This window comes from Onychomys torridus, chromosome 16 (genome assembly GCF_903995425.1).
Source record: "Onychomys torridus chromosome 16, mOncTor1.1, whole genome shotgun sequence".
NCBI classification, from domain to species: Eukaryota; Metazoa; Chordata; class Mammalia; order Rodentia; family Cricetidae; genus Onychomys; species Onychomys torridus.
The window spans coordinates 40,998,330-41,024,828 of record NC_050458.1 but is presented as its reverse complement, the minus strand read 5'-3'; the positions used below and the strand labels follow the sequence as shown (position 1 = coordinate 41,024,828).

The window sequence follows — 26,499 nt, the reverse complement described above, 5'->3', positions numbered from 1 at the left end:
TTCCAGGGGTTGAGCTGAGGTCATTGGGCTTGATGGTAAACACCTGTACCCAGTGAGTCATCTTGCTGGCCCTTTATATATTTTTAATTAAAAAAAATTTTTTTTTTTGGTTCTTCGAGATAGAGTTTCTCTGTGTAGCTTTGGCGCCTTTCCTGGAACTCACTCTGTAGACCAGGCTGGCCTTGAACTCACAGAGATCCATCTGCCTCTGCCTCCCAAGTGCTGGGATTAAAGGCGTACACCACCACTGCCCGGCTATTTTTAAATTTTTTTGCTGAAGATATTTAATTGCTCTTGAGAAAAAAGTTTATATTTTAGAACATTTCCCACTCCCTATACTTTTTATTGTTGTAGAACTGAATTCCCTTAGTTAGCCTGAAGAAATATCCTTTAATTTTACTTATTGTGCAGGTCTGTGGTAGATGTGTAAGATGTAAATCTATGAGGTGAGCTTATGGCTCATCACAGAGTCACAGATAGGCAGGAAGCAATAGGCCCTTTCTCCTCCCCGCTGGTGGCTGGTGCCTGCTTATCTCAGGAAAGTAGCAGGCGTTTTGCTACATGACTGAGCCTATGATCAGAAAAGGGAGAAATCTCAAACTACAGAATATTCATTAGAGAAGACTTTCCATCCTGAACTAATAGGACTGGAATTTGGGGAAAAGACTATACTAGAAGAGTGTGAATATTTTACCGATCTGGAGTATCAGGGCCTTTTTTTTTTTTTTTTTTTTTTTTTTGGTTTTTTGAGACAGGGTTTCTCTGTGTAGCTTGTGCCTTTCCTGGGACTCACTTGGTAGCCCAGGCTGGCCTCGAGAGTTCATAGGCCAGCCTGGTCTACATAGTGAGTTCCAGGACGGCCAGGGCTACATAGTGAGGCTCTGTCCCCCCCAAAAAACCAAAAAAGCCACTGGATTATATTCCATTTCCGTGTGAACAGTCACTTGGGTTGTTGGGTTGTTTCCAGTTAGCTATTATGATGTACAAATATGATAGAATTGGTATTTTTAAAAATTATTTATATATATTTAATGTATGAGTGCTGTCTGCATGTAACCCCACTCAAGGAGTTTTTCGTCTTAACATCTGTTACCACCCGCAAAAACAGCCTCCGATTCTTTTCCGCTGTTCTCGTGCTGCCGTAGCAAAGGCGTTAAAAGGGCACCCCTTTAATTCCAGTTCCGGAGGCAGAGGAACGTGAATCTCTCTGAGTTCGAGGCCAGCCTGCTCTACTTAGCGAGTTCCCTATGTTTCCCCAATCAGGAATACATAGCGAGACTCCGTCTCGAAAAAATAAAATAATAAAAGGGCTTCCTGGGGCCGAGAGAGTTGTTACCCATCCCCTCCAAGTCTTCCATGGAACTCCCAGCGGAGGAATAAAGCGCAGGAATTGGTGCGGAAGCCAGACTGCCCCACCTCCACTTCCGGGCGCTTCAGGATGATGGCTCGTTTCTCGTTGTACGCAGGCGCCCTCGCACGGTTGCCTAGGCGACGGTGCATCCCAGCCTCAAATCCACGCCGAGTCCAGCCCAGCGTTCTCTCGGCCCCGCCTGGAGGAAACAGTCGCGCAGCGATGACGTCGCGGGGGCCTGGCTGGGCGTCGCGGACTCCAGAGATGGAGGAAAAGGAGCTGCTGCGGCGGCAGATCCGCCTCCTGCAGGGTGAGGGGGGCCGCGGCCCGGGAGCGCGTCCGCTTGTTTCTTGTGATCGCCGCGGACCCTTTCAGAAGCGGGCGCTGTCGGGCGCGGTCTCTCTCCTGACGGTCGGCTTGGCTGGGTGGGAGTATGAGCGGCCGGGTCCTTGCGGCCCGCGGGTGACAGACCCTCTAGGCTTCGGGGCGAGTGAGCGGGCCTCGGAGGGCTAGCAGGAGACAGCGCGGTGGCCTGCCCGCGGCGGGTCGCGTCAGCCGGCCTCCAGCCCGGGGCGGCTCCGGAGCGTTGCTCTCCGCTGCCGTTGATGCCTCTCTCTCGATTCAGGCACAGCCCCCTCGAACTCGAAGGCTGACTACCCAGGCATCTGCTCCCGCAGCTTACAGTTTTTAGAGCCTAGTTGGTCTTTATAAGTTTTAACACCTTTCCAAAATTTTCCCCACAGAAAACCCTTAGGGCTCTGGAAAGCCAGTGCTGGGCAGAGTCCAGGTGGCCTGCCCCTTTCGGGGCTACTGTTTGGGTTTCCCTCTAACCGGCCCGAGGTATCTCCCAGTTTGGGCGTGGCCTTCCTGTAGGGGTGGAGGCAGACCCTGTGTGTCCGGGCGGGTTGTGAACCGGCCCCGGGGTCCTTCTCTCCTCCTTCAGGGCACCGGGAGTCACTTCATTGGAAACTCCTTGTGGTGGTGGTATCGGGCCTTCTCCGTGGGAGATACGGTTGTTAGCTAGTGGGCCGTCAGTGGGTGTATTGTGTTGTTGTTTTTTCTGGCTGTCAAGCACTGGGTTACAGAAGCATCAGTTCTGAGGCGATTACTAAGGTGCAGTCTGGCTTCTTTTCCATGAGTGGGCAAACTAGAGGGCGATGTGGAAGACTTACCTGTGCTTATCTGGGCACTACAGGTTTCTGTGGCCTGTTTTGTTTTTTGTTTTTGTATATGGAGTGACACTCGCCCTCAAAACACTATGGACCTAGGAGAACGGTGAATAGAAACAGTTATACCTCAAAAGCTGCATTTCCAGAATAAGCAGACAAAATAATAATGAAGTAGTAATGATGGGGAAGAGCTCATGGAATTGACAAGCCTAGAGATTTGGGCTGAACTTTTCTATGGTTTCCAGTCACTTAGGGCTGCTCTCAAGTCAGTAAGGGGCACAGGAAGGAGAATGTGTCTAGGGTATTAGGGTAGGGGTAGTAGTCTTGGTTGTTGTTTTTTTTTTGTTTGTTTTTGTTTTTTTGTGTTTTGTTTTTTTTTGCGCCGGAGCTGAGGACTGAACCCAAGGCCTTGTGCTTGGTAGGCAAGCGCTCTACCATTGAGCTAAATCCCCAACCCCGATGGTTGCTGTTTTTATTGTAGGCAGTTTTTATTCACACTTCTAGATAACTGAGCCTGTGATTTTGCCTTCTCAGGTCTAATTGATGACTATAAAACACTCCATGGCAATGGCCCTGCCCTGGGCACCTCAGCTACTCGATGGCAGCCACCCGCTTACCAGGATGGTAGGACCTTTGGTGCCCGCTACTCTCGTCCAAGTCGGAGGGGCTTCTCCTCACACCATGGCCCTTCATGGCGCAAGAAATATTCCCTTGTGAATCAGCCTCTGGACCCTTCGGACCCAGCCAGTGATCATGCTTTGCAGGCATCCATCAGGTCTGGGAACAGCCAGCATCCTGACCCCCAGCAGTATGTATTGGAGAGACAGGTCCAGCTCAGTCCAGATCAGAATATGGTTATTAAAATCAAGCCACCATCAAAGACTGGATCCACCAGCGTTTCAGGGGCCCAGCGGGGCTCCTTGGAAGACTATGATGAGTCCTGGAATGACCAAAGACCCCAGGGAAGTGAGGTTGAGCTCCCTGGTGGACAACTGCAGCCTGCAAAGCCAGGAAGAACCAAGGTGTGTTACAATGTGGATGACCCCCTTCTGGTCTGCCAGAAGGAGCCTGGTAAGCCTCGGGTGGTGAAGTCTGTGGGCAGGGTTAGTGACAGTCCCTCTGAGCATCGGCGGACGGTCAGCGAAAGTGAAGTTGCCATCAGAGCACACTTCCCATCCTCGGTTGTGCACCAACGTACTGGTGTTGCCCTGGGCCGGAAAGTAGGCCCTCATTCTGCAAGCTATGCCGAACAGCTCATTGGAGACCAAAGAGCAAATACTGGCCATGCTGACCAGCCTGCTTCCTTGGGTTCAGTGGTAGCTCCAGTCAGACCAGTGACAGGAGGCAGGCAGGCCAGGGAGGCCTCACTGCTAGTGTCTTGTCGGACCAGCAAGTTTCGGAAAAACAACTACAAATGGGTGGCAGCCTCAGAAAAGAGTCCACGGGTCACGCGGAGGGCTCTCAGTCCCAGAACAACTCTGGAGAGTGTGAACACTTTTGGCACAGTTGGAAAGACAGAGAAGTCACAGCCTAAAGTCGACCCAGAGGCCAGGCCTGAGAAACTGGCCATATCATCCAAGCTTGGACCATCTCCCAGCAAGTACAAGTGGAAGGCTTCCAGCCCCTCTGCTTCTTCGTCTTCCTCTTTTCGTTGGCAGTCAGAAGCTGGCAGCAAGGACCATACTTCTCAGCTCTCCCCAGTCCCATCTAGGTCCCCTTCAGGGGACAGACCAGCAATGGGGCCCAGCAATTTGAAGACCCTCTTTGGAGAGACACCACTCTCAGCTTACAAAGTGAAGAGCCGTACCAAGATTATCCGGAGGCGGGGCAGTACCAGGTGTGCCTCTTTCCATCTTGCAATATCCTATCTAGGTGGGTGGGGTAGGGCTCATTAAAGCTTTTTGGCTCCTGAGTTAGGGAGTTTGGAGCCATTGTATTACTTGAGCTTGTGTTCCCTTCCTAGTTTCCAGGTTAGGGAAAAAGAAGGCCAATGTTGGGTCTGTTCAGCACCACAGATGTGTGGCCCAGGCTGGGAGCTTTGTGTGTGATTTTGGGTCATGCTTCTTGTAGGAGTGAGGCTGGAGGTAGTGTCATCATGTAAAGATGTGTCAGGTAAAGCTAGAGTGATTTAGGGTCTTGCATGGGGGGGCCTCAGCAGGGATGGGGAGGCAAGAGCTCTGACACCGGTAATGCTGGCAGACCTAACCTTCCTTTCTGTTGGTGAGAAACTAGGAAGTCATTTTGGGTAGTTTCCCTTCTAGGGACGGGGGGGGGGGGGGGGGGGGGGGGCTGGGTTAAAAAACGGTGTCATACCAGGTTAGGTGCTTGGGGAGTAGCACCCTGGTCTGTCTAGTGTATAGCAGTATGTAAATGCTGCATGGCTGTTCTGGCCAGAGCAGTGCATTATGTGTCTGAGCTAGGTGGTGGACTAGGGTGCTGGGCTCTGCCAGGTGTGCCTGGACTTTCCTGCTCTGTTTTTTATTTGAGGGCTTTAGGTCCCAGGAAGTCAAGCTTTGTGGGGGACTGTGCCCTGGCCCAGACAGAAGGATGCACTATTTGTGTTACGTTGGGTGACAGTGAAAGGGGTCGGGGCACTGCATTTCCAAGGCTCTCCCAGCGTGGGGCTCTTGGGCCACCTTCAGTGTGTGCTAAGGTGTTGGGTGGCTATCATTCCAGAGGAAGCGGATTGGCTTTACAGCCCAGCTGGTGGTGGCCAAGTGATCAGGCTGAGCTACTACTTTATGAATACATATTACTTTTGAGTCCTTGCATGACTGTGGGAGACTGAAAGATAGCATCATAGCCTAGAATATATGGTTAGGGGTCAGAGACTGCTGATCAGCTGCTGATGGTAAATATTGTCTGCTTGCCAGGCCAAGGGCCTGCCTAGGCCATCAGACAGTGTTCTTCCAGAAGACACTTCCTCTCCTTGCCATGAATCCGCCTAAGGAAGTTCTTCCTGCAGTCTTAATTTGGTCTTTGGCTCTGTATACACTCATTTCCTTCTGGCTCTGCCTTCCAGACATGTGTTGTTTGTAGTTATCTGACCCTGAGTCCCATCCTCATAGTGCCTAAAGATAGATTTGTTCTTATCATGCTGTGGTGGGGACCTTGGAGGGGGAGTTTTGGAGCAGCCTTGAAGATATGCTGGGGAAATGACATTCAGACCTGAAGGTAGCTCCTTTTCAGGAGTGCAGTCCTTCTCCATCAGTTTTTCCTCTAGTCTTGTGCAGGGCCTAATCTGGCTTGGAGAAGGGCTGGGGCAGGGGCAGGGGCAGGGGCAGGGGCAGGGGCAGGGGCAGGGGCAGGGGCTGGGTTGCAGCTGCAGCTGCAGCTGTGGTTGTGGCTGGAACCACCTGTAGAGTATGGCAGCCTGTGCTGTCTCCAGATGAGGAAGGTGCTTGGGCAGATCTACCCAGAGGGCATGTTGGTAGTGTTGTGTGTTTTATCTCCATAGCTTTCCAGGGGACAAGAAGTGCAGCCCCTTGGCCACCACCACCACCAAAAGCCATCTCACTCAGCGGCGGAGACCGACCCTCCGGGGGAAGAACAGCCCCATTCTGAGGAAGACTCCCCACAAGGGTCTGATGCAGGTCACCAGGCATCGGCTGAGCTGCATGCCATCCGGCCGGGCCCACCTCTCCACCAAGGAAGGTATGACAGAGAGGAGGGCTTTAGGCACTGGCTGAGGATGAGCTGCACTGTGCTAGGGTGGTTCAGAACCATGTTAGGAGGGTGGGGTATGGGACCCAAGAGAGAGGCTAGAGAGAGGGGTGGGCCGGACATGGCCGGGTTCTCCTTGGGCAGTTGAGAAGGATGGGTTGAAGAGACTTACAGCTTTGGGTGGAGATGGAAAATCTGCTGGTGTTGCCTGGGTGTGAAGAAGGGCTGTGAGATCCTTACTGGAATCTTTGCTGTGTCTGTGTGGTAGAGTGGCATATAGACTGGGGACAGCAAAGGTTGTTTTCTGTTGGTAGGGGCTGACACAATGTCCCCCAGCCCCATAGGTGGGCAGGGGAGGGTGAGAGGTGAGGGGTCTTGAGTTCAATGGCTCCACCTGTAGTGCCTTGGATGTGTTGGGGCTACTGAAGCTGTTGCTGCTGCCACCACTAGGGGTGGGGAATGGTTAGCCTCATAGACAGATACAGTGACTGCATAGTGTCTTGGTATTTCTGTTGTAGGAAGGACCGTGGGGAGTCTTTCTATCTATTCACTTTCCTGCTTACTCACTAAGCATGTGATGGGCACCTTGGGGTCAAGAATTGTCATGCTGGTTCCTGGGGATGCTGAGCCACATTCCACTAGAGGCAGATGGCTGCCTGAGCCCTTGTAGATAGCCTGGACAATTGGCTTTGGGTAGTAAAGGTGTCCTGAGAACAAGAAAGCAGAAGAGTGTAGTTATGGGTTGCAGGGAGGTGTAAATACTAGGTAGGCATTGGGAGTGTTTCTTTAGACTTAAGTGAAGAGAGGAAATAGTACTCAGGAATGCAGGTGAAGGCAGCAGTTGCACACAGAGCAGAAGGAAGGCCATATAGCCAATGTGCGATACAAGGTTGGAAAAGGGGGGGTTGGGGATTTAGCTCAGTGGTAGAGCGCTTGCCTAGCAAGCACAAGGCCCTGGGTTCAATCCTCAGCTCCACAAAAAAAGAAAAGAAAAAGAAAAGAAAAGGGGATGGCCCCAGTGGAGAGGACACTAGGTCATGGGGGAGGGAGGCTCTTTTATGCCACAGTAAGGAAAAGGAATAGGTTCTGACTGTGGTGTCAAGGAGGGGATAGATGAGGGAACCAGAAGACATCAGGAACATCAGGTGGCAGGATTGGGCTAGTGGGCTGGAGTAGACAGTGAGTCAGGATGGCTAATATGCAAGGCCTTGCATGTGAGATCAAGGGACGGTAGTCATCTAAGCAGAAACGAACTGTGCAAACAGCATGCTGAGCCTGTGGTTGGTATGGCTACTCAGGTGGCAGTTGCAGAGACAACTAGCACACAACTCCAGATAGACAGGTCTCAAGGGTAGGCTGTCTACAGGTGGTAGGCCTTGCCAGGGCTTTGGCCAAGGAGATGAGGGTGAACAGTAGTAATTTCTCTAAGCTGAGCCTGGACAGATCTGGCTGGCTTCAGGAACCGGCTTGTAGTTTCCTTAGCTCCCTCCTGCAAGGCTTACTATCTGCCTCTTTTCCTTGCTCACCCAAGAACCCCAGGCTGAATGATATTCAAGGCTCTGGCCAGTCTGTTTGATTCCCTAGGCTGGGGTCTTGCTACATTGCTGAGTGGAGCTTTTCTGTTTCCAAGTGGGTACAGGCCTCAAGCTCATGTGGATGTTGGCGGTCAGGGTCTCCTTGTACATGGGGTCAGTGGATAAGAGCTACCCTTTCTTTCATCTAGTGCTTGGGGTCTTCTCTTTCTGCTTCCCTCCAAGAAAATGCTTAGCCCTAGTTCCAGATCTCTTCTTCATGCCAGTACCCTGGTGCCTAGAGAGGGACCTGATTGCTCAGTAGACTTTGGGTGCCCAGGAGTGGGGTAGCTTAGCTGTTTCTGGCCCACCCCTTCTCCAGGTCACTACTCAGCCCTACTGTGTGGCCTAACAGCCAGCAGAGGGCGCACTTGCCCCTCTTATCCCTCCATCCACCTTTTTCTGGTAATTGATTGCCTAATTTCCTCTTTATGTGAAAGAAAGCAGATATCAAGTAATTTGCAGCAATAACCTGCTAATGCTGGGCCAGTATCGAAACTCCCCTGTTCATTTCAAGTGGCAGATAAAACACTAATACATAATTATCCTTGCAAATTGGATTGTTTTAAATAACCAAAAGGCTACGGCCAGAAGAAAGCGATCCCATCTCCCCCGAGTTACTCTTGCAGCGTAATTGCCGCGTTCAATCAATTTCCCTGGCATTAGAAATTCCATCACAATCAACATTAAGCTTTATTCATTGTGATGGCTAAGAGCCGGGCCATTTCTCCTCTTTTTCTTAACTGGCAAAATTAATCAGGGAAAAGATTTTAAACATTTACCCGTGCGAAAGAGGTCAGCGCTGCCACTATATTGCTCAGCAGATAAGGGGGCTAATAAAAAGAAAATTGAATTACTAATGATCACCAGGAACCGAGTATATAAAACCTGGCAATCGCCAGTTCAGGAGAAGGAGAATCAATTTTCTTGGGACAAGGTGTGCTCATTTTTTATTTTGGCGCGTATTATCAGCAATTTAATTTGAGAGCGCATAAACAGGAGGAAACAGTTAGGGAATAATGAGCCTGGAGGTGTAAAGTGCTGCAGGATATATGCTGTACACAATTTATTTGGCACAACAGATAATCGCTTTAATTGAATTCAAAACTGCATTGTTCAGCAGCCATGAGACTGCTCATGCCTGGGGACCAAGAGTGTCAGGAAGGTTCCAGTCTGATGTGGTGTCTCCCTACTGTGGGGTGAGAGCCCCCAAAGAGAGCCCTGAGGGGGCCAAGGAGGCATGTGTGCTAGGTCTGCTGCTGAGACCTGCTTGGTCTGCCTCCCATGGACAGATGCTAGAAAAGGCATTTGGGGAGGGATGAACCTTTAGGGATGTGGCAGTTGGTAGTTACCATGTGATGCTGTGCCTTTGGTCAGTGTGGGGATATAGGACCTGGGAGTCTTGGAGTGAGTGCCCAGGCTTACTCACCTAAGGGCATGGCCTAGAAATAGTATTGTCTTGGCTCCCTGAGCTGTGTGCATAGGGTGCTGTTTAAGTTGACATACCAGCCAACTTTTCACCTGCTGCCCTAAGTTAGGTCACTGTTAACTTACTTAGTATCAGTAAGTTGTGGGCCTCTAACCAATAGGCTACTTCTCAGAGGTAGGCTTGGATAGGAAGACCCTTCTCGTTTATCTTCCCATAGTAGATATGTGGCCATTGCTTTCCTTTTCTGCTTATAACTATGTTTTAAAAATTTTGGTCTTGGACTTAGTAGTTAATAAGTACATATACTGCTCTTTTTTTTTAATTTTTATTTTATTTTTTTATTTTTCAAGACAGGGTTTCTCTGTGTAGCTTTGGCGCCTTTCCTGGAACTCACTCTGTAGCCTAAGCTGGCCTCGAACTCACAGAGATCCTCCTGGCTCTGCCTCCCAAGTGCTAGGATTAAAGCCACCATTGCCTGGCTCACATTTACTGCTCTTATAGAGGACCCAAGTTAAGTTCACAGCTGCTTATAATTTTAGTTCCAGGGGATCTGTCACTCTCTTCTGGACTCTGTGCATATCTGTGTGCATGTGTGCATACCAACACATGGACACACATATACAAATCATTTAAAACAAAATAAAAAATATTTTTAAAAACAGGGCTGGAACAAATAGCAGTTAGGAGCATATCCTGGTCTTCTAGAGGATCCCCGTTCCCGTTTGATTCCAACACCCATGTCAGGTGGCTCACAACTGCCTGTAACTCCAGTTCTAGGAGGTGTGACACTTCCAGCTTCCATGGGCATCCATACTCAGGTGTCCTCCTATGCGTGCATGCACACACACACACACACACACACACACACACACACACACACTGTTAAAAATAAAATGAATTGGCTAGGCATAGTGGTGCACACCTTTAATCTCAGCACTCTGGAGGCAGAGGCAGGTGATCTCTGAGTTTAAGGTCAGCCTAGTCTACAGAGCAAGTTCCAGGACAGCCGTAGAGAAACTCTGTCTAAAAAAAACAAAATAAAATAAAACAATAAAATTTAAACAAACAAACAAATAAATAAAATTAAAAAAATCTTTTAAAGCCAGGCTGTGGTAGTACATACCGTTAGTTCCAGTACTTGGGAGGCAGAGGCAGGCGAATTTGTGAGTTCAAGGCCAGCCTGGTTTACAAACTGAGTTCCAGAACAGCCAAGGTTGTTATGCAGAGAAAACCTGTCTTGAAAAACAAAAATAAAAACAAAAAACAACAAAAAATTCTTTTAAACAAACGAACAAACCTTGGCCTTGCCCTGGAAATAGAGCCTTCTTAGGTAAAGGGTTAGTCTGGTGGGTTCTGGGTTGGGGCTTGCTTAGAGGGCTGGATAATAAGGACTAGGTGAATTTTCACTGTGTTACTATGCAGATGGTGGGCTGACCTCAGGCCCATCTGCTTCCTAGGCTTTCACAGGGGCCTCCTGGGCATAGGTACCTGCCTCTAGTCCAGAGTTCTTTAGCATGTGACAGGAACCATCCCTCACTTCACTGTGGTAGTCCTGTAGGATGAACATTTAACATAAGTGTTAACATTTATAGGTAAGAAGCAGAGTAACCACTCATTTTAGGTCATTGGCAGAAGGATAGGTAAGGGTTTTGGCTCCTTGGCTGGCCAGGTATCCCTCAGTGAAAGTCCTCTTGTCCTGCCTAGGGTGAGAGTCTGCTGGGATGGGTGCTCATTCCCAGATTCAAAGTTTTTTAAAGATGTGCTCAGGAAGTCCTCCCCATGTAAGCACTATTAGCTGCTTGTTAGCCCAGTACTCACTACAAACTGGGTAGCTCTTTTGCCATCCTTAGCCTAGAACTGGCACCAGTGGAGGTTTGGGAATCCCTCAGATGTTCAATGTTCTCTGGGAGCTGATCCTACCCTCTAGCTTCTAGCCATTCTGGAGACAGCCTCCTCAGAGCTCTGGCTGGTCTTTCTCAGTGTCTGGGTGAGGCCTGCCTTTATATTGTGGTAGGACAGCTTCTCCATTGTCACTCTTGGCTGTATAGACAGATGTGCTCAAGCCTGCTGACCTGCTTGATCTCTTGTGCTTTTAGGCCCTGCCCATCAACTTCCTCCTTTGCCCCCTTAACACACCTTATATCCCCTGCTGCTGGCAGAGTTCCTAAGCAGGCATTTCTGATATATATGGGTCCTTTCAGAATCACTTTTTTCAGCTATTCTGGGGAAGAGGCAACTTGCCAGGTAGCTTTGGGCATGGGAGGAGGCTCATCCGTATTCTTCCTGTAGTTATAGCTTCATGCTTAATTTGTCCACTGCTCTGGGGACTGGGGATTGAACTCAGGGCCTGAACATACCTAAGCAAATGCTCTGCCCTTGAGTTCTGTCTTCAGTTTTCCCTTTGGCCTTGGACTCCTGCTGTAACCCAGAGAGGCCTTGACTGGTGCTCTGCTCCAGCCTCCTGAGGAGCTTGGATAAGTTACCCTTCTTACTTCACCTACTTATTTTTAAAGCCTAGGTTATGTGTGCAGCCTAGGCTAATATGTAGTTAAGGATGATCTTGAGCCTGCCGCCGCTGCCTCCCAGTCCTGGGATTATAGGTATGAGCCACTGTCCTGGCTTTCATTTCTCCTCCTTTGCCAAAGTACTTTGGGCTCTTGCTACTGATTAGGCCTACCTTTTCTCTGGCTAGATTTGACCCTTTAAAAGCCCTGCCCCTTTTTGAAGACCTTACTCCTTGGCCAGGAACTGTTCATTCATGGGCCAGATCCCACCCCTCCCTAGCCAAACCCCATCTACACTGGCCGGATATTAGCTTTTGCTTCTTCAATAGGTCCTCCCTTTCCCATCTCCAGCCAGACTTCTCTGTGAGTAGGCCCACCCACTTTGGCTAGACATTTCTCAACACTCTGTGTCTGCCTACTTACTTTTTGCAATGAGATCCTCTTCTCTCAGATATCCAGGGCCCCCTGCCTTCATTCAGGCAAATGCTCAGTGCCCATATCCAGCCTTCCAAGCTTTAAGACTGTCACACGGCATTCCCACTTCCCGCTTTTCCTTTGTCTGTGAATTTCTGCGTCTGTTGTCTGTATTGCCTCACTAGAAAGATCCTGCATGAGGGTTTTGTCCTGCTCTTGTTACATAGATGTGAGTCCTTGGTGCAGGGCAGGGTGGGTTGGCTTCTTTCATTGCAGAAACCAGAGGAAGAATGTTTGGAACAGGGTTCTCCTCTGCAGAGTGCTTCTTCTGGATGAAGGTTGTTCTCTCCACTTCTCTCACCATACGTGTTGGAAGCCAGTTCCTGGCCTCACTCCAGAGCTCTTGTTGGGTGAGCAAGCCCTGCTGTCTGGGGATACCCGTCTCATCTGACTTAGGCTGGGCAGGGTTTGGTCAGTATATGGGCCAGGAAGGTGTGTATTATGGTGTGTTTGATTGCCTGTTGAGAGCAGCGCTGCTCATTTGGGGGGAGATCTCAGGTCTTTCCAAGGCCCAGGACTGTTGGAGCATCATTATATTTAGCAACTGAGGATGAGAGAGTCTGCAAGGAACTGACCTGCCAGTAGAAACAATAGGCCTACCTGTTGGGATATTGTTCCTGCCTGTGTCAAGTGTGCCTGGTGGGCCAGGACCAGTAGTGGCATGCCTAGGGGGTCCATGAATATCCCATAGCACTGGCTGGCTATGGGATGGCATTGTCTTACCACTTGTGCCAGTGAGGGAAGTTGGGGAAGTCTAGGAGCAGGCGTGCTGGCAGATGAGAGTGCTCACACACTGGCTGTACAGCAGCATGGTGAGCTGCAGTCTCTCAGGTGCCCGGCCCTCTGCCTGGCTCCCAGCTGTGTGGTCTCTGGGGAGCTGACTTCCAGCGGAGTTCAGCCAGAGAGCCCAGAATGGTAGCACAGAGCTTTAGGAGTGGCAGCTTGGTTGTGACAGCATCTTTCCTTACCAATAGCCCTTGGTGGCCTTGGCTGGCTGCTCTCTCTAATGCAGCCCAAGGCATGGGTCTTATCTTGTAGGAGAGCAGAGAGCTGCAATCAGAACTTCAGTATAGACAGCAAGAATGCATGCAGCTTTCTCTCTAGTTATAGCCCAGCTTAGGTAGCTAGCAGACGCTCTGGTGAGGGTTGTGGAAGTGCATTGGAGCCTAGGGTACTTGTTGGGGTGCTCAGGGAAAGCTTGGTGCATCTGACAGGGAAGGGCTCAGGGCCACATATCTGAGTGAGAGGTCACGCTTGATAGGCATCATTGAATGCTGGGATTAGCCACATTAGCCACAAGTTCTAGAACTTGGCTGAGATAATTAATCTACATAAAGTAGCTAAGCCTATCTGGGCTGGTTGGTGTCATTGTCTTGCTGAGGGAATTTGGACCTTCTATGTTCTTTGCACTGCTGTCTGGTTTTTGTGGGTTTTTTTTTTCCTGTGAAATTAAGAGTTGACTGGTCCCAGGGTCTCTATGTAGATCAAGGACCTGGAACCTTTTGGTGTTTCAGACCAGTGTGGTGTTCCTCTGTGCTGTGTGGTAGCTGTAGCTGCTGCTGCCGCTGCCTGGGAAGCCCTGCCCAGTGCCTCAGGGGTCTGCGATCCATTGTTGCTCACTGGTTTGCAGCTGGGCTGTTCGATTTTACTATGGCAAACACTGTTAAAGGGCGTGAGAGCAGTTAAATCTGGAGTCCTGCTTTCATAAGGGAAAAAAGAAAATGCTGAATTAGGCTCTGGGAAAGGCATCGGCAGCGATCCTTGGATCTTGCATAAATTATCAGGCACGCTGGAGGCCTCCAATTTTACGTTTGTCAAAACCATGCTAATTAATTATTCCACAAGAATTGGCATGAACACACATGTGAGCTTGCCCCTTCTGACTCCTGGCTTGGGAAGGGTGGTGGTATCAGGGTGGCTAGAGCTTGTATCTTTGAGACAGCAGGCCCCCTCTGGCTTAAAACAGTTTGGCTAGCTCCTCTGTAACTGAAGTGAGAATAGTTCTCTTGACACTTTCCTCCTGAAGAATCACCTATCTTCTATGTGTCCTGACTGACTTTGAATCAAATACTGCACCTTGGCTACTGAGCATAGACTGGCTTAAGAATCTCAAGAGCTTAGCTTAACACTGGGTGCTGGGCTGCAGAGCACCTTTGTCCAGCTGCCTCTTGCTGGGCTATCAGGGCCCGTGAAAGCTGCTGACTCCTTTGAGGATACACTACTGAGCCCCCAGGGATTTTCCCAGGAAATATGGCGTAGGAACTGTCCTGGAAATCATCCCCCATGACCTGGTCTGTACTCAAGCACAGTCAGCAAGGCCTAGAGGCAGCATGTGGATACAATTTAGCATACTCATCCTTTGTTTGCTACCCAACAGTGGGATGGGTGCCAGCTGCAGGCAAATGCCCCTAATGTGGAATTAGTACCAATTTGTGGTAGGTTGTAGGTTTCAGGACATAGTGACAGGGCTCTAGGTAGGCCAGGAAAGGGGCCCGCACCCAAACCTGTGTTAGTGTAGGATAGATTCAGGGGTCAGGGCACAGCCCATGAGCCAGCCTTAGTGTATAGCTTTCCAGTGCTGGGCTGTGCCCTGATAGTGGGCAGCTTTCCAGGAACCTTTTCAGGTTGGCTAGTCCCCAGTTAGGTGGTTGGTAGTCTTAGGAAGGTCATCAATCTCACTGTAATGGGGCAGGTGACAGAACACTGTGAGCCGGGAGCACACCCCACTGGTTGGGAGAGGTACTTGATGAGCCCAACCCAGCTTGTTCCTGTGAGTGCTGTTTTGCTTGTGGTACTGTATCTACAGTGGACCCCTGCCTGGTATTGCTTCTTAAAGCATTTGGGGTTTGAACCTGGGTAGCCTACCTGGGTTTGGCAGACCATGCTGTAAGGATTCAGACAACCCCTCCCTCTAAATCCTCAAGTCAAGATGTTTCACATGATGGAGAATAGAGATGGCACAATGTACCAGACAGCCTGGCTTTGGTCACCAGTTCATGACTTAGGCTGTTCAAGGGTTCTTCTCAGGTCTACTTTTCCTAAGATGGGGACCCTCTAGAGCCATGCAGGGCCAGAAGCAGCAGCACTGTGATTAGTGCTTAGAGACAGGAGTCCTAAGGGATGATGTTGGAAGTTGCCTGGCTTTGAAGGGTATACTCATGATGGGTTTGAGAGCATTCCATAGAATTTTTTTTACTGCTTATGACAGCTGGGCATGGAAGACAGCTGGGTAGTTGGAACACAGTGTTCTGGAATAGGCAGGGTTCCTCTTGTCTTCTTGCCAGGGAGCCTTCCTGGGTTGCCTCTCCACAGTGAAAGGGCCTGACCTGATCTCCTCTGGTCAAGGACACTAAATAGAAAGGGTATTATTCCTTGCAGAATCACACTGGGAGCTCCAGGGTGGCACCCCAGTGTGGTGGTATTGTGTGCCCCAAAATATTGTGCACTCTAATAAACTTATCTGGGGTCAGAGAACAGAACAGCCACTAGATACAGAGGCTAGAAAATGGTGGCACTCACACCTTTAATCTTAGCATTCCAGGGGCAGAGATCCGTCTGGATCTCTGTGAGTTCAAGGCCACATTGGAAACAGCCAGGCATGGTGACACACGTCTTTAATCCCAGAAAGTGATGGCAGAAAGCAGAAAGGTATTTAAGGCGTGAGGACCAGGAACTAGGCTGGTTAAGCTTCAGGCTTTCGAGAAGCAGTTCAGCTGAGATTCATTTGGATAAGGACTCAGAGGCTTCCAGTCTGAGGAAACAGGATCAGCTGAGGAATTGGCAAGGTGAGGTGGCTGTGGCTTGTTCTGTTTCTTTGATCTTCCAGCATTTACCCCAATACCTGGCTCCAGGTTTGATTTAATTAATAAGACCATTAATGACTCATGCTACACCCCAGCTAGGGCTGGCTGAGGAGGACAGCCAGGCCTATGGGGCATAGGAGGTGTCTGCCGAGGTTTCTGGGGAGAGGTAGCTGAATGTGGAGCCCCTCTGACTTCATGGGCTGGCCTTTGGGGCGAGGAGCAGGGTATGGCTTCATGGGGCTAGAGGTCAGGCTGCCATTGCTGCTTGAGGGTTGTACAGAGACCCTGTTTTGTGTTTGTGCTGGAGCCCAATGATGACATTCTGAAATTAGCCAGGGTGTGTCTGAGTTTGACATGAGCAGCCAGCTGGCTGGGCCTGCTCCTGCTGCTCTGCTTAGCCAGTAGTTCTCGGCCTTACGACTGACAGCTATGTTTAGGGTCTCCAAGGTTATGCTTTGCTCAAAGAGTCTCTAAAAACATTCTTTGGCTCTTTCCTTCATGCCTGGGTCTTTTTATTTTTAAAGGGAAATACATGCCTGGGGGTGGGGGTTCATCTGGTTCTAGCTCAGGATGGTTTCCTGTCCCCACAACTTGATTTGGGCATCAGGGCTACTGGGCATCAGATACTGGTATCTGAAGGCAAGGGCTGTAAGTCACTTTGCCTCCCATGCCAGGGACCCTGATCTGTCCCGAGAATGAGGATTAGTTGGGTTAACAGTGCTTGAAAGTCAGCAAGCAATGAGACCAGATAGGGAGGGGCTCATGTTAGGACCTCACTTACCACAGAGTCCAGTCGACCTGAGTATGTGAGGAAGCAGTGGGTGGGGTGGAAGCTCTGTGAATGTCTAAATGTGCAGTCTGTTAGAATTTTATTCTAGGTAGCTTTTCAAAATTATTACATGTGTGTGTGTGTGCACGCGCGCACACACACATGTAACATACCATGCATGTGGAGGTCAGAGGATGTCTTCCATCCTGTGGGTTCTAGATACTGAACTCAGGTTATCAGGCTTGGCGGCAAGAGCTTTTATCTGCTGAGCCATCTTGCTGGCCTGCTGTAGCTGTTTTCTCTAAGTTAACTTTGTTTTCTCCGAATACTTTATAGTTTTCATGGGACTGTTTTCCTTTTGACCCATGAGTTATAAAAGGTACTTCTTAATTTACAAACGTGGGGATTTTGAAGTTATTTATTTATTTATCTATTTATAAAGATTTATTTATTTATTTATTTATTTATTTATTTATTTATTTATTTATTTATTACATATACAAGATGTTTGATTGCAGGCCAGAAGAGGGCGCCAGATCTCATTACAGATGGTTGTGAACCACCATGTGGTTGCTGGGAATTGAACTCAGGATCTCTGGAAGAGCAGCCAGTGCTCTTAACCACTGAGCCATCTCTCCAGCCCGAAGTTATTTTAACTAATGATTTCAGTTTGTGTGTGCAGTTGGATTTCAGACCGTTTGACGTTTCTCCAGATTTATAGCTCAACTTGTGGTTTTGGTAAATTGCATTTGAAAACATTGTTGTTCTGGCTGGCCTGAAACTCACAGAGACCCACCTGGCTCTGTCTCCTGAGTACTGAATGCTGGGATCAAAGGTATGCACAACCACACCTGACTTTCATCTAGTCATTTTCTCAAGTCTAGAGAAAACCTGTTAATACTACTTTAAAGCCTTTGTGTGCAGTTTGAACTCAGGGCCTCACAACTGCTTGCATGCTCTATGGCACTGAGCTGAGCATTCAGCTTGCCACAGTTGTTTTTTAGTTTTTCGAGACAGGGTTTCTCTGTGTAATTTTGGTACCTGTCCTGGATTTCACTCTGTAAACCAGGCTGGCCTTGAACTCACAGAGATCCGCCTGACTCTGCCTCCTGAGTGCTGGAATTAAAGATGTGCGCCACCACCGCCTGGCCTTTTTTAAACTTTTTATTGATTCTTCGTGAATTTTATGCCATACACTTGAATCCCACTCATCCCTCTGTCCTTTGATAGCTGCCCTCCGCCCTTGCAACCTCCCGTGGAAGCTGTGGTGTGTCACGGTGTGTCACACAGTGTTACTTGAAATATTCATTGCAGTGAGTCATTGGACTGGCTTGAGGAGTCTTCTGCTACACCATCAGTACTGGATCCTTTCTGGGACTCCTCTCAGATATCCTGTTGTTGCCCCGTGTCATGGAGATCTGCAGCTTTGGGTCTTCTGTGTACCTGCTCATTGAGAGGTTACTGCAATCAGAGTCTAGGTCAGGCTGGCTGGAAGGCCATTTGTGGTGCTCTTGGATGGAACTCCCCAGACTGAGCCCCTTGCTGGCCTTCCTCTTGACAACTGCAGCCTTCCTGGCCTACGTCCTCTTTGGGAACATGTGACTTAGATGGAGCTCTATCCTCTCGTGATGTCTTGCCCACTGGAATCTGAACTGAATGCCTTCCTTTTCCTTGCTGCTTCGGTCCCTCTGGTGGTTTCACCAAAGGAAGATCTGTGGCTACAGGATCTGTGGGTGTGGTCGTCTCAGGGCCAGGCTATGTGTGATATCATAGGAATTCCTGGAGAGGAGACTGCATTCACTGTACTTTTTGTGGATTTTCTGATTGTTCATCCCCTCTCTTGTGTCCATGGACATGGTTGTGGCTTAGTATTGCCAACAATAAGTTGTTTGCTATAAAGGGTTCTCATTTCTTCCACAGGAGGAAACATGGATTAGGCAAAGCCTGCTGGAGAGGAAGTCTTCAGGGCAAGGAGTGGTCAAGAAAGCACCACATTCACACTGCTGGGGCCTTTTCAGGGCTCATGGCCTTCTAAATTGAAGATTTAGTCTAAATGCATAGAAATTGATGAAATTTACAAAGAAAATCTATAGCTGGGTATGGTGACTATAAATCCAGCAGCTTGTGATCATTAAGTGTCCAGTTATTTGTGGCTTTGTTTGCATGTCTGTCTTTCAGGCCTGGCAGGAAGGAACCCTGGCCTTGGAGATAAGCTCCTGGGTCCTAATCTTCGTTTTGGTGCTTTTGATCCATATGTCTTTAGGGGCTTCCTCAGGGGCCAGCAGCTGTGCATGGCCTGAATGCTTATTTCCACTGTGACTGGTCCCTGTGGAGTCAGGACAAAGTATCCAGTCCACGTGGACTGGCAGGTCACTGCTGTAGAGGAGTCTTCTGACTAGAAGCAAACCACTGTTTTCCCCATTCTCTTTCACAGTCCTGAGTCCTACAGCCCTGAGCCCTGAGCAAGGGAACATAGCTTTCCCGGCTTTGCCCTGAAGGTGATGTCCAGGTGGAGATGTTGGCTGTATGCAAACTCTCAGAGGCCAGTCTTCTCTCCTGGGGCTAATGTACAGGCTGCCATGGATGGGCACCTGTCATATAACCAGTCACAGGCTGCTGGTTGAGGGGGATGGAGTAGGCTTAGGGTCACAGCTGGTTCTGGGTCTCCTGTCTCATTTGGATCTCTCAGCCAGGTAGATCTGGCTAATGTAGTTCAATATAGGGCCTGACTAGAATCTTGCCTGTGTCTTTTCTTCCTCCTCCTTGGAGAGTATGGCATCTAACTGGGACATCAGAATTTAAGTAAGTAGCCCACTGTCCTGCAGTGAGTTGGTGTTACCTACAGAGGATAATTCCTGGGTCATGACCTTGGCTACTTTCTGAGTCCTAGCCACCCAAGAAAAAAGTTTTGGTGGAAAGGGTTGGGTATTCAAGTAGTTGGAAGCAGAATCCCCATGTGTGTCTTACAGGATGTCCTAGAATTCTGAGTGCTTACATGAGTAACTTCCTTGAAGCTGTGACAGTCCGAGCCAACTATCAGGAAGCTTGTTGGGTTTCAGTGGATGACAGGTTCTGGGGAGTTGCTATCTACCTGCCATAGCTGTGCTGAGGGAATAGATTTCAGAGCCCCCCTGAACCTGCTCCATGTCAGCTACCCTGCTCCAGGGCCCACTTGGGACATGCTGAGGGAGCCCAGTGCTACATATTTATAGGATAAAGTACTGTGCCCAAAGATCTCTGTTCATGGCACATATACTCCTCTTAGCTTGTTAAAGTATGGTTGGGGGAACCTGTGAGATAAGCTGCTGTTCTGGATGCCTTTCCTGTGGGACAGTCATCAGAACCCAGGCTTTTTTAAAAAATATTTTTATTTTTCTGTTATCAGCTTGATACAGTATAAATTTTTATCTTAATAGTGAAATGTTTCATTGAGGCTTGCTCAGTAATTGAGTCAAACCAAAACTTATTATTATAAGCCATAGTCATCCTAGGGTTCCCCCTGCTATATATATATAAAGCCTCCATGGTTCTGTGGGTTACAGTCTGATTGTTCTTTGCTTTATATCTAGAATCCGCATATGAGTGAGTCCATACCATGTTTGTCCTTCTGGGTTTGGGTTACTTCACTCAGGATGATTTTTTCTAGTTCCATCCATTTGCCTGCAAAATTTCATGCTGTCATTGTTTTTCTCTGCTGAGTAGTACTCCATTGTGTACATGTACCACATTTTCTTAATCCATTCTTCAGTTGACGGGCATCTAGGTTGTTTCCAGGTTCTGGCTATTACAAATAGTGCTGCATAGTTGAGCATGTATCTTTGTGGTATGATTGAGCATTTATTGGTGAAATTATTAAGGTCACTCCATGTAGTTAAAAGGGAGGTTTATTTTGTGGGGTAACTTACAAATGAAGGGATAGGTAGGTTGTAGGATCTGGGAAAGGTATGGCGCAGTCCGGCGGTGTTCTCTGGAGAACTCTGCTCAGTCTACCTCCAGCGTCTAGGGTCCAGGCACCAAAGAGTGCATCTGGATCCCAGGTCTTCAGCGTCCTCTCTCAGTCCTGCCTTGTAGGCATGACCGTTACCGAAGCCTTAGTGGGGGTTGGAACTTCCAGGTCACAGATGGAATGGCTACCCACTACAAGCATTCCTTGAGTATATGCCCAAGAGTGGTATGGCTGGGTCTTGAGGTAAGAACCCAGGCTCTTACATGCAGGGCTGTGACCTGTACCTCAGGCTGCAGAACATCCTGTGGTTAGGCCCTCCAGCCTCTCTCGTCATCCTTTGTCATCTGCTCATCTAAATCAGTCTTACAGCTGGGTGTTTCTTCTTTACAGAACATTCAAAGCTGCACCGGCTCTGATGGGATCTGGCAGCTCTTCTCTTAATGCCCTTTCTGCATCAGTACAGAGTGTGTGAGTGGTAGGGTGCATGTCTCTGGTAGAAGCTCTGGCTCCTGCAGTGGGTTGGTGTCACCTACAGAGGATAAATCCTGGGTTGAGATATTGGCTACTTTCTGGAGCCCTAGCCACCTGAGAAGGTTTTAGGAGAGGGTTGGGCAGTCTAGCATCTGGCAGCAGAATCCTCATGTTTGTCTCTCAGGATGCCTTGGAGTTCTGAGTGTTTCATATGTGGACACTCAGCCCATTTGAGTGTCATACTGCGAAGTCTAGTCCTGTGTAGTCATTACTGGATGTCTAGAAGGTTGAAATAGACTGGTGTTTTGGGGATTGTCTCCCGAGACTTGTTTTCTCAGCTCAGACCATCTCTTTGCCCTTCTCCACTCTGTAGTTCTGTGAACCTTATTCCTTCAAGCCTAGCAGAGGAGCCCATGCTGGGCTTGCCCTCCTGGGAGACACCATTCTAGAGTACCCACTCCTTTCTTTCTTTCTTTCTTTTTTTTTTTTAGGACCTCACCTGCTCTGACTCCAGAGGTCTATGTAACATCCTCCTTGCATCCTGGAGAAGCCCACCTAGCTTCTGACAATGCCTTCTAGATGGGCAGGGTCAGTGGTAGTTCTGCCTTTATATCTAGGCTTCAGGTCCCAGGTTGGGATTCCTTCTTTAGGTCTCATGGTCAGGTGGGCCATGGGGGCAAGGCTTGGGTTGTTGATGCTTATTTGGGATGGTTCAGGATTAGCTGCCATCGCTTGAAACTCCTCTGTGGTACTATTAACCCAGAGAAGGCATCACCCTGGAGCCCTCAGTCCTTGGGTACTGTAGGTGAGTTTGGGGGCTGCACCTGGGGGTGGGTCAGCACTGTCTGAAGACCCATTCACCAGTCTGCCACTGCAGCTGTCTGCTCTAATTCTAGTTGACTGCCCTCTCCTGGGCTTTTGCATTGCTCTTCCCCAGACCATGGAGTGGTTCCTTCTGCTGCTTCCTCCCCTCCTTGTTGGAGGGTTTTGTGGTCAGATGTATTCCTGGCTCTCACAGGTGCTGTGCTGTGCTATATTGACGACCCTTCCTCTCCAGGACATCTCTGGCCTTGTACACAACTACTGCTTCCTGGCCTTAGGGCTAGCAGGTTCTTTGCTCCTGAGGGGCCATTACCAGGAGATGTTGAGGCATATGGTATCATTGCTACTGGATGGGAGACTCCAGAGGAAAAGGATGTATGTTTCATGTTTTGAGGGTGATAGTGCCTATCCTACTAGTGGGCTTCATTTGAGGCCAGAGAGGGAGCCCTGCTGTCTGTTGGTGCCTTCACTGGGCTGAGGGTAGTGGGAAGTTCTTGCTGATTTCTCAAGGCCCCAGTCTGCACTATCAGCTCTGTGGGCAGGCCTTGCATGTGTGCATGCGTGCATCTGTGTGGGAGTGTGTGTGCAGAAGCACAGGTGAGCATGTTTTCTGGAAGCTGTGATTTGAACTAGATCTTTTTTGAGAGTAGTTCTCACCCTGCCATCTCTGACTTGCTTAATGGGCCTGTCCTTGGTTCTGATCACAGTGCAGGACCAGTGATGGACTCCTAAAGGTCCTGACAGTGAGGCCTAGCTCCAAGGGTTCTCCTTTGCAGCTGGCCTGCTTCTCCATAGTAATAGGCCAGGGTGGCCAAGAAAGGCCTGGTAACTCAGTGTTAACAAGAGGAATCCAGCTTCTCCTTAGTTGTTTTTATAGAGTGTGGTTTCCAGGCTTCTTTTCAGAGCATCTTTTCTTGGCTCTGACTCAGGGAGTAGAGGAGGGATGCCAAGAGAAGGCCAGGCTGTGGTGAGCAGGATGCTCATGCCCTCTGGGGGAGTTTATAAGATGAAGTTAGGACCTCAGGCCATCTGGCAGTAGCCACTCAGCTTGTGATTTATCCTCTTGACTTCAGAGTCTAGCCAGGCTCCACTCGTGGGAAGGTCACATGCAACTCACAGCTATGGATAGGAGGGAATGAGCCCAGTGATGGTTCAATCTATGGCTCTTTAGGGTAAGCTGAGGCTGTTTCCTTACCTGGCTGTCCAATGGAATCATTTAATAACTTAAGCAGCTCAGGTTCTTGGGGCCTCAGAGATACAGCCTGGCCTTTGGTCTCTCCTCCCACCTTGCCTTGAACATCATGCTGATGTTCACATAGCAGGGCCTGGCGTTCTGGGGACATGGCTAGCTGTGACCAACAGAAATTGAGGGGACCTGAATCTTCATTAAAAGGTCACTATGGCCTGTCCCCTGAAATTGAGAAGGGCCTGAGCATTCTGGCTGTACTTCACTCAGAGCCTAGAGGTCCTGTGCTGGCACAGGCAGGCCCTGTCCTCTGGTACTGTGCTTATGCCCATGCACATCTGGGAGTCTGACTGACTTCCATGTGCAGGCATGGTCTCTAGAGGGCTTGGGGACATAAGCATCCCAAGGTAGAGGGGAAGGATCACAGGGTCCCCAAGTCATAAGGATGGTAGAGCAAGGATGAGCCCAGTTGGGTGAGCTGGGGCTATCCATATCCTTAGGGATAGGGGCATCAGGGTTAGGAGCAGGTTTTCATCTTTGGTGTGTGCTACATTATGGTTTGGGGCTATAAGTGGTCCTATGGGACAGAAGGAGCACTGTGCCTCTGCATACTTGGAGCTAGTGTCACAGCAGATCAACAAGGTGAAACCATCGTGATCCACGGTCCAGGCAGGACTTACAGTACCAAGGAAGGTCCTTTTCCATATGTGTTGGGGCCTAAGGCCCTGTAGAATATTGAAGTGGAGAAGGCTGTCCTCTAAGTCAGCCTGGGACTTGAAGTTAACTGGGGAAAGCTGCAAGCCAGTCAGGGGCTACCTGGGCAGCCCCTGAGGTGCAGGGCAGGCCTGCTCCCACCCTGCGGTGGCAGCTCTCTAATGGTGGGTGGTACTGTCTTCCCTTCTTCCTTCACCAGCCTGTAAGGTCGGGTAGAGTGATGGTTAGAAGGGGAGGGGAGACCCAGCCCCCCATAATCTACAGCGACTGTCACACAGCAAACTACTCCCATTTCATACAGGCGGGTCAGGTGTCGTGCACGATCGATGGCTAGCACACAATAATTACAGGAACTAGGAGCTTGGGTTGCTTGAGTGACTTCAGGAAGAGTAGGGTCTCAATCTTCTCTCTAATAGGGCTCTGACAGTCTGAGGCGGCAGCGGCTTTGGTGGCTGAGTGTGGGGCTGACAGTGTTGTCATTAAACACCAGGTAGTGTGGAACAACAGAGAATACGGATCTTGCACAGGGGGACAGGGTGGTTGACAGCAGTATTTGTCATCACCGAGCTGCCCACACTCCTCAGCCTGCAGTGCGAATGGCTGCTTAGGGTGACTTATGGCCTGTCTGGGGCTGCCGTTGTGATTTGATAATCTGTAAATGTTTGTCAAAGATGGATTCCTTGTTTCCATGGTGCTGCATTGAAGGCTGATGACAAGCCAGCTAGGAGATTCAGACAGCCACTTGACCATGTTCACCTGAGGGGACAGAACAGCTGAAGTTTCTGGGTCTTGGTCAGGTACCTGAGATGGGCCCACAGTGTGATACCAGAGAGCCGCCTCCTCTCACAGGGCTGGGTCTTCCTGCTATTTTTATGTTGGGTGAGCATATATGTATGTGTGTGTACACATGTGTCCCTGTCTCTTGTACAGATTCTGACTGGAAACTAGAAGGCCTGTTGCTATAACTGCCCATATGACTGTAAAGTCCTCCTCTGCTGGTAAGGACTTGAGGCATGTTTTTCTACCATTTTGGGATTCTGGCAGGGCCTTCCTAGAAGCTAGTGAACTTCTACCTGCACGTTGCCTTGCTGCTGTTCCCAAGGGGCCTGCTGGACATACTGGCCTTGTCCTCAGAGTACAGAGCCAGGGTGTTCAGGAGGGGCCTGAGATGCCCATCATGCTGCCTGTGCCCACCCCTAGACCTAAGGACCTGGCTGCTTGTGGCATGTCTTTTCCCTTTTGATTTGCTGGGAACTATCAAACACAGGAAAAGTAGAGTGATTTATTAGACTCATAAAAATTCATACTTTGAGATTCCAGTCATCCCACATCTGAAGCTTGTTAGAGCACGGTCTCTGGCAGCTCCTGCCGTGCCAGCGTGGTGGTGGGGAGGGTTCACCAGTCGCTCCCTGCCTTAGCTGCCATCCTGTCTTATTTAGAAAAACAGACAGACAAGCTTCGGAAGCAGAAGGATGACTCTTTCTCAAAGGAGGGTGGTTGGGAGGGCAGGAGTTTTGATGTGATAATACAGATGTAACCTTATGGGCTGTGTCTTTATGGGTGAGAGTAGGTGGGTGGAACTTCTTGCTCTAAAGACCTGGGCTGATACTGGTCAGGCATTAGAACGCTAAGTATGAGTAGTCTCTGGGGCTAGTTTAGGTTGGCATTACACTTGTGTGCAGACAGACAGAAATCTGTCTATAGTTTGTGGGCATAGATGGAGACATGGGCATGGGTAGAGGTGTGGACAGGCATAGGCGGCCAAGTTCAAGTGGACAGGCATGATTCTAGCAGTTGTCATGGACAAAGGATGCAATGCCTTTGTAATCATTGACAGACTAGTAATAGTAAGAGTTGAGCCCTGTGTGTCTTTTAGAGGCTCCTGCAAAGACTGTTTGCCCTGGTACCCACATGGCCCGAGCTGGACCCATGTGCTGAGCCTCTGTGTTAGGTGTTATAGGCAGGCTGCTCTCGGTTCTTGTATGTCTAGCTGTTGTTGTCTAAGCAGTATATTGAAGGGCTGCCATGACCTTCAGTTCTGCTATATGCTTGGCATTGTTTTATGTGAGAGCATGAGAAGCAGAGAACTCTCTGCTTCTAGTGACAGGGATGTCAGGTCATTTGGCTCCTGCCTCCCTAAATAGTTGAGGGTTTAGGGTGCCTGGGAAGCTGGGGCCAGGGGCAGGCCTTCAGGTTTGTCTGCTTTGATTTTGCTTCCTCTCATAGTCGTTGGTCCCCACAGCTTGCCAGTGCCACCATCAGGAAGGCAGTTGTCGTACATGAACAGACCGGGATGCAGTACTCATCAGTACTGATTATTTCCTGTGATCTAAGAGGCCCTGCTGCTGACTGCCTGGCTGCCATGACTGAGGGTGAGAGGCAGCACATACTCCATTCGTGGTGTCTGGAAAAGGAAAGCAGTTAGAACTTCCTAGCTAGGTGTCGGGGACCAGAAGGCAGAGGGTAGGCTTCCAGTGGGTCTAGGTAGAGTCAGGACTCAGTGGACAGTCTTGGGACCCTGCTAAGAACTGGTCCTTATACTCTCTGGGTATACAGTGGCATGAACTAATAAGTGGGAAGCAGTGCTGGTTCTATACATCCATGGTCCAGTGGAGGGAGTTATTGCT

The 26,499-nt window shown here is 49.4% G+C and overlaps 1 protein-coding gene across 1 annotated transcript in view; it reads left to right on the top strand.

The window, feature by feature from the left end:
- The first annotated feature begins 1,583 nt into the window (after nucleotides 1–1,583).
- Nucleotides 1,584–26,499, top strand: part of Zc3h3 (zinc finger CCCH-type containing 3) — a 79,353-nt gene continuing 54,437 nt past the window's right edge. The window contains exons 1-3 of the mRNA XM_036208683.1: nucleotides 1,584–1,661; nucleotides 3,055–4,357; nucleotides 5,978–6,174. Of these exons, the coding sequence (XP_036064576.1) occupies nucleotides 1,616–1,661; nucleotides 3,055–4,357; nucleotides 5,978–6,174 (1,546 nt within the window). The 5' untranslated portion in view covers nucleotides 1,584–1,615. The remainder of the gene's footprint in view (nucleotides 1,662–3,054; nucleotides 4,358–5,977; nucleotides 6,175–26,499) is intronic.